The 7800-nt window shown below is 39.2% G+C and overlaps 1 protein-coding gene across 1 annotated transcript; it reads left to right on the top strand.

The window, feature by feature from the left end:
• Nucleotides 1–786: 786 nt before the first annotated feature.
• LOC117106022 (carbohydrate sulfotransferase 11-like) lies at nt 787–5070 on the top strand (the record flags this gene model as incomplete). Its single annotated transcript, XM_033247345.1, is given in 3 exon segments — nt 787–950; nt 2718–2776; nt 3223–5070. Coding segments are annotated over 3 exon segments (1038 nt in total). The 3' UTR covers nt 4093–5070.
• Between the last annotated feature and the right edge of the window lie 2730 nt (nt 5071–7800).

Genomic DNA, 7800 nt, shown 5'->3' with positions numbered 1-7800 from the left:
TACCACTGAACAAATGCTGCCGTTCACTAGCCTAGCTGGAGCTTACACAATATCAAGTTAGCTTTTCTAGCTCTCTTGTGTTAAGGGAAGAGGCGTCATCCGTGGTGACAAGAGGTGGAATGTTAGGGCCCAAATCAATGAAATGATCCTGGAAATGCTTCATCGCCCGTACAAACGCGTATTTTTCTGGTCCTATTATTCTAAACACCACAGAAACAACGTAACCACATACGAGACCACACAGACGCGAAAGCTTTCATTCAAACACTGTATTAACACACGGAAGTAGATACATGGTCAGGGTGGTGGGGTGGGGCCGATGGGATATCGTACAGTAGCTGTGGTATAATTGTAGGACGTTGTGGGGTCCGGTAGATTGCGCTGGTTTTGAATGCCAAGATTTAGGATTCCCGTTTAAATATCCGGAAAATAACCATTTTTATAATCAGTAGGCCTGGATAGGCCTAGGCTACAGTATTTAAAATATTTGCGCATCTGTGTAGTGTAGTCCTGTTCAAGATGGTTCTTTCCATGAGTGGGGTTTATAGAAGGTCTAGTAAAAAAAAGTAACATTTCAAGAGTATTAATTCATATTCATACTCACTTCTGCATTACTGCAGACTTACAACCATTGCGGACTTAGCCTACTCGATGTTATCTTCTGGTGCAATGCGAGGATGAAAAACAAATGATCACATTTCGTGCAAGACTAATATAATTTTGGCCTAACCTCTTATTATTATTGTTTATTTTTTTCGTAGAAACTATTTTGCTTTTATTTTTCAGTTGGCCTAATATTCGTCGTTATGGTAACTTATGGTACATGATATGATACAATACAATGCGTACTTGTCGGATTACAATCTACTTCCGAGTTGCTATAGTGTTATCCATTGGAACTTTCATATATCTGCTAACCAGCGGTAAACACCATAGGCCTACTCAAAACCGTAAGTATACTGTATTCATATTGAAAACACTACTAGAAACTGAAATAATAAAGGGGGTTAGTATATGTTTAGTTATTAACGGTATTAAAAGACTTAACGGTACCGTACTTCTTATTTAAGCTCCGAGGTATAAGCTTCCGCCTGTCATAGTGGGAGCAATCTTCTGCCTCCTTCCTTACGGTCCATAATCTCCCTTTTCTTCTAATGTTGTTTCTCAGTCTTCATTTGTGTCTATCCGGACTTTTTCCAATTAGGCTTCAGCATCTCTTTGCTACTCTCTCGTCGTCATTCTTTCTGGATGACCAAGCCATCTTAGCTGCGCAACTTCGATTTTTTTGCGGATGGGTGTCACTCAATGATGGTGGTCCTGTTGACAGTCGGTCCTGAGGGATGGGTTCCGGCCCGCATGCCACCCTGTCCGTTGCCATCCCGTCTTTTGCATTCATATCATACATCTAAATACATACTATTAAAGACATCATACACTAATTAGGGTTATTTCACGCATATTTTATAACCGCAACGAATTGTCTTTGTTTTAATATTTAACTTATCAAAGCAATCAATCCATTCATCCTTCCGTGCACATGTTGTGGCAAAAATACCGGGAGTGAAATTTCCAAGAATAAATGCTATACTGTACCACTATGGGTGGCAACGGGCCGGGTGGCAAAAGGCCAGATGGCAACGGTCCAAGGGTGGCAACGGGCCGGGTGGCAACGGGCCTAGGATGGCAAAAGGCCGGGTGGCAAAGGGCCTAGAACCCAATTGGAGACAAGGTCTTCTTTCTCTTAAGGTGCGTTCTTGTCCTTGAGTCGAATTCGACCAGTTTGTCGAAACCCAGTTTGCCGAAACTCGGTTTGCCAAGTAAATAGCCACTTTGCCGAAACCCAGTTTGCTGAATCCATTGGATTGATTGATTGATTGGATTGAATTTATTCGGTGCAAACACAAACGATAGCCCACGAAAGTCTAGAAGAAGACTCATTTACAGTGGGGTCCTTCTTGTGGTGATGGGCCGTACATCGGGAGACAATCCTCTACTCTTTTCCGAAGAGTGTGCTGTGTTCATTAACGTGCACATATGGGCTATAAATGCACACAGGACCAACGGCATAATAAACGTCTCACCCGAAAGACGGTGCGCTATCGTAAATTGTATTTCAGCCCAACTGAAACACCAGGAGAGCAGCGATGGGAATTGAACCAGGGACCTGTGATCCTCACGGTTCAGCGGACACAGTGGCTACCACCAGATTAGCCTGGATTCATGGTTTTTGAGTCTTCTAAATAGCTTTCTGCAATCTGTGTTTCGACAATCTGGCCAAGATCCCCTTGAGTATAGGTACATGGTCTTTATGCCGATTCCAATCTCTCAGGGACATCTAGGGAGTGCCTTTTTTCCGCCTTCTCTAATGATGACACTTCCTAGACTCTACATTGTTCCATGGATTGCTTTTCATATTGATGTCTGTTGAATTCCTCTTCCTCATCCTACTATACTGACACAGAAGCTTTATGCTTCACGCCTTCTCCCCTGAAGCATTCACTCCATGAATACCTCCTACTACCTTACAACAGTGTATACGGCCGTTGAAATGTCATGTCAGTTGCACGAATGGAGAGAGAACCGTAGGCTAATAATACCGAATGGTAATGGCTGTTCTTGATACGTACAACACAGATGTGGAGAATCACAGTATATTAACCCATGACTCATTAATATTATTATTATCATTGGTTTTTTTTAAATTTATTAAACTAAAGGTGAAGGTAGCCGGCTTATGATGGGATTTCATATTGGTCCGGACGGCGAACCTACTAACGTAAGAATCTAAATGTTTTAATAGCACATTTTAGTATAATGATCAATATTAAGCTATCTCCTTTGATCCTTTGACCAGGCACTTTACCTTATAGGCCTACATAGAGTATAATATTCAATCCTGAAAAAATAACCGGTAGTCAAATAGGCCTAGTATGATAATCACCAGGGAATATGGGAGGCGTATCTGTAGCTATAGAGTTCATCTTTATTTAATATTATTTTTACAACCACCGGGTAGAATCAATAGCACTAAGCCAATGGGCCTGGATTATGTATTGGTGCATAGGACTACAATTATTATTACAGTATCATTATTATCATCGTCATCATTATTATTCTTTTCGATATTATAATGCGAAGCAATGTTATAATTGTTATGAAATCATTTCTGAAATATTGTGTATGATGTTTGCGATACTTACTGCATCAATGTTTTTTTCCAAGCACCAGGCGAGTATCAGAGAAATGATAATTGAAAATGTACAGTTGAAGAGGAGACGGAATTTGGAAAAACACTGCCATCGAAAACCTAGCAATAGCCTTCCTGTCTACGCTCAGAGACACACTTACGTCGTAGATAAGTACAGATTAATGTATTGTTTCATCCCAAAAGTCGGCTGTAGTAACTGGAAGCGGATTATGATGGTGCTTCATGGCCAAAAGACCAATGTGGATCACCTGACGTCTGGGGAAGTTCACAAGACAGCTACAATGCCATTTTTAACGGCGTACAGCAAAACACAGCAAGCAAAAAAAATTTCTAATTACACAAAGTTCTTGTTTATACGCCATCCGTTCAAAAGATTACTTTCAGTATACAAAAACAAGTTTGAGAGTTTAAGTTATTACCGAGGAAATCCACATTTCCATCGCTACGGAAAACATATCATCAAACGATGGCGAGAAAACCCGGCCCCGCATGCTCTAGATACAGGCGAAGGCGTAACCTGGCCAGAGTTCGTCGACTACTTGATTCACCTGCCGGAAAGAAAACGTTTTGAGAAAGACGATTACTTTAACGACCATTGGCGGGAAATGTACAAAATCTGTGCGCCTTGTTCTGTGAAGTACGATTTTATTGGAAATTTAGAAGACGTTGTTGACGAGTCCAAATATCTATTGGACAGGTTGCATATTAGTGACAAAGTAAGATACCTGTCGTCAGACAGTAGTCGACCGACTAACAGTTCCGATTTGTCAACGTATAATAAATATTTTGGCATGCTTGACAATGAACAAATCCTAGGACTGTGGAAAATATATAAAGTTGACTTTTTATTGTTTGGGTATGACAAACCTGATTTTGTTCCGTAACATTTTCAGGTAAGGGGCCTAATGTAGCCTATAATGAATTTTCATGTGATTTTCTATATAATAGGCTTAATTTACAATTCATCTATTACAATGTTGAATATTTTAATAACCACAGACTTTTTGTAACAATGCACTTATTGAAGAGCTTATTAACAATTAGAATTACACCCCATAGCATTTACATAAAGCGCCAAACCAGTCAAACATCCCCAATGAGCAGAAAGACCAAACTCAACAAAACAATACGATTACTTAAACGACGATTACTTTAATGATGCTGAAATAACATATGGAACTATACTTTTAAAACAAACACGTTATGTAGAACATTTTCTGTGTGCTTTACAGATGTTAAATGTCAATAGTTTAAGACGTAATGTGTAAATGGATTTATTGAGCACTTCCTAATACAGAATATTTTAATAATATTTTAATAATGCTCTGCTATGCAACTGATTGAGATTACCAATAGCGCCAGCATGATGTTTAACCTCATTTCATGAATATTGCAGGTCGATCCATGGTTTATTGATAGAGTCCATACTAGTTCTAACTCTTTGATTATGCTGCAGGACTATGGTTACCGTAAATGCTCGAATAAGCGCCGCGTTTATAAGAAATGCTTGTGTCTTCTTTGTGTTATTTATTCAGTTTAACACTGTATACATTTGAATTTATAACCCTGTTTCATTACACACACATGGATACTATTGGCTACTCGAGAGCGGCGCTTATTCGAGCATTTACGGTAGTCATGTTTTTGTTAAACCATGGTTAAACCTAATACTGTACACCAAAGATAGTCAACATTTATAGATGATAGGTCTATCGAGGTAATTTGAAGTAAGCCTAGATTATTCTGGTCTGTTTATATTTATATTGGCCTACAGTAGTAATGGTTATTTTGTGTACCGTAGGCCTATATGTTATATGGATTTTACATCTGAAACCAATAAATGAATAATGAATAGTATAGGGCCTACTTATATACAATGAGCTCAACATGGAAATGTTTATGTTGAAAATAACAATACTAAATAAAATAACATGCAAGGTCATCAGAAAAAAGACAAAAGTAGGCCTAAATGATATAACATTGCAAAAAGTAAATGGAAAGGTTGAAAAACCATCGATGGACTGGTGAGTTAAAGAGACATATCCGAGAGAAGAGATGGCCAAAGAGAAGGTGCTTAGATCTCTTTAAATCTGAGTTAAGGTTGCAAAACAATCGATGGATATTGATATTGATATCCGAGAGAAGCGAAATACCGACCGGAAAGAAGGTGTTTGATCACTACGAACTAAGTGCCTGACAGAGAGAGAGTTTGATGAGGGAAATATCTTGCGGACTGACATTGCCTGCTGTCGTCATGAGGGCTCTAAATTTTAAAAAAATTAAAAATAAATGGGCGCTAAATGAAAATTACATTCAAATTTTGAGTCTGAATCAGGGGTGGCGCCAGGATTTTCCCGACGGGGTCCCTGACGGGGGCGCCGATGCCCCCGACGAGGGGTCAGATTTCTCCGACGAAAGCAAAGTGGGCGTAGTCGAGCTTCGATTAAAAGGCTTCGAAAGTGGTCCAGGGGGCGAAGAAAGTTTGACAATTTAGGGGTTTCAAAGGCTTATTTAAACGATTTTAGAGTCTACTATGTATGCATTTTTCTCCCCCGGCGGGAAAGGGTGGGGTGGGGGGAAGCTCTCCCTGACGGGGGCTCCGGTCCCCCCGCTGGCGCCACCCCTGCTCTGAATGTGCCATTTCCGGCCACCTAGATGTGCCATAATGTTCATGATGTTGTGGTATCGACACCCTGTGTGTAAAATTGACTTTCTGGTCCATCTATTTCGAACTCTAGCATCCGCCACTGTTTAATGTTGTACTTCTGTGACGAATAATCTTTCATCTATAATCTTATTGTCGGAACACCGTCAATGAGTAATACTTAAACATGGGGGTCCGTGAAGACTTTTAACATGTCCGGAGGAGGGATCCATGATAAATGCAATGTGATAGATGCAAACATTTAAATAATGTTGGATAGTTTTACCATAAATGAATATTACATTTTACTTAATGGTATGAAGACATTAACATCGAAAAGACCTTGCGCCTATGAGATGGCCAAATAAAGTGATGGCTAAATAAATACGGTATGATATAATACACTACTTCGTAAGGCAGGCCTATTATAGACAATATCGACAATTTTTTGAATCAGCGCCGCCAACGTCTTACAACTCACTGAGGGAGCAGCATAGAGCTATTAAGCAGATGCCTAGTTACGAATAGAACACCGCGGAGCGGATCGCGCCGCTACGCTACACCTTTGCTATAGCAGCATGCAGTAGACAACACGTACGACATCATGTTAACTCAGCTGTATATGTAAACATTGATTGAAATAGCTTTTCAAGACTTTAGCTTGTTTTTAATACAAACATTTCGTTGTTCTTTTATCGTTTTAAAATATTCGTGCTCAGTAGTAAGGCCTATTCCATAATGGTAATTATTAAAATGCTAGATCTCTGTAAGTCCCCCAGAGAGGTTGGCAGGTTATTGGAAATTTTCATTTCAAGTTTAGCGAAAATGGTGTATAGCATTGGCGCAGATCATGTGGATGGAAGTGGCCCACGATTTTAGAGGCATTTTAAAGCCCCATTCCGGGCAAAATTTCAGTTTTTAAGAAAAATCTAATTTTTGTATAATGTTCTAAAGATTTATAAATATAATACGGAGTTGCTAGTTTAACTGAATTTAGACATTCCTAGGAATGAAAATAATGTAAAATAAGACTGAAATTTGATTTTATGTGTTCCATACAAAAAATAAATGCGGATTAATTTTTCATGTTTGATTTTGCGATAGGTCGTGAGAAGAAATATCGTAGGCGCCGAAAACATTAGCCTATCCAACGCTGCTAGGCTAGGCCTAGCCTTACCTCGATTTAGGTTCTGTTATCACACATAAAAACGGCCGACATGATATTTTCCGTTGCTAGTATTGACACTTGTGAAATATAATATTTCATAGGAATTATTTCTAATTTGTTAAAAAACTGATTCTGACTGAGATTTTGACACTTAAACATATCTCAGCCTAACCGAACGACCGCATTGTGCGAGATGCAAAAGTACAAAAACTAATCTAATTAGAGAGGGCGCACTTTATTGACTGTATAAAGTATACATAAAAGCGAGAGTATTCCCAGTGGATGCGATCTACAACCTCTGAATTTGCCTAGTAACGATGAATTCGTCTAGAAAATGTAATATCTTATGATGAGAAATAGTCTGTATTTCTCATTTTTTTTTATTCTTTTGCGTAAAACTAAAATTCATGCCAATATTTTTCCATGATTTATAATAATTGGAGTAATGAAAATGCATATTTTCTAAAAAAGTCAGTTTTTAGTGAAATTTTGCCGGGAATGGGGCTTTAAAGGCATTACCATTCTCTATGGCATTACTCAACAAAGCCTCAATCTCCACAGTTAGGAGAAAGGAGCGGTAAGGTAAGGAGGTCCCTACCCCTTGATGCACAGTTCTATAGGGTGGTGTTGTGGGTAAATGGGACCTTAGTGGTCGTCCTGTGTAATTTGCCTTTGACTAGGTTAAGCCATATTTCCATTAAGAAAGGGTATGCGGGTAAATAGGACCTTTTATAGACTTGCGGGTTATATTTCGTGTACCTTTTTTGGGGGGGGGGGGGG

The sequence above is a fragment of the Anneissia japonica genome, unplaced genomic scaffold (genome assembly GCF_011630105.1).
Source record: "Anneissia japonica isolate Jap-2015-1 unplaced genomic scaffold, ASM1163010v1 scaffold284860_len1800451_cov186, whole genome shotgun sequence".
Lineage (NCBI taxonomy): Eukaryota > Metazoa > Echinodermata > Crinoidea > Comatulida > Comatulidae > Anneissia > Anneissia japonica.
Note: the sequence above shows the minus strand (reverse complement) of the source record. Positions and strands in the feature narration are given on the sequence as shown.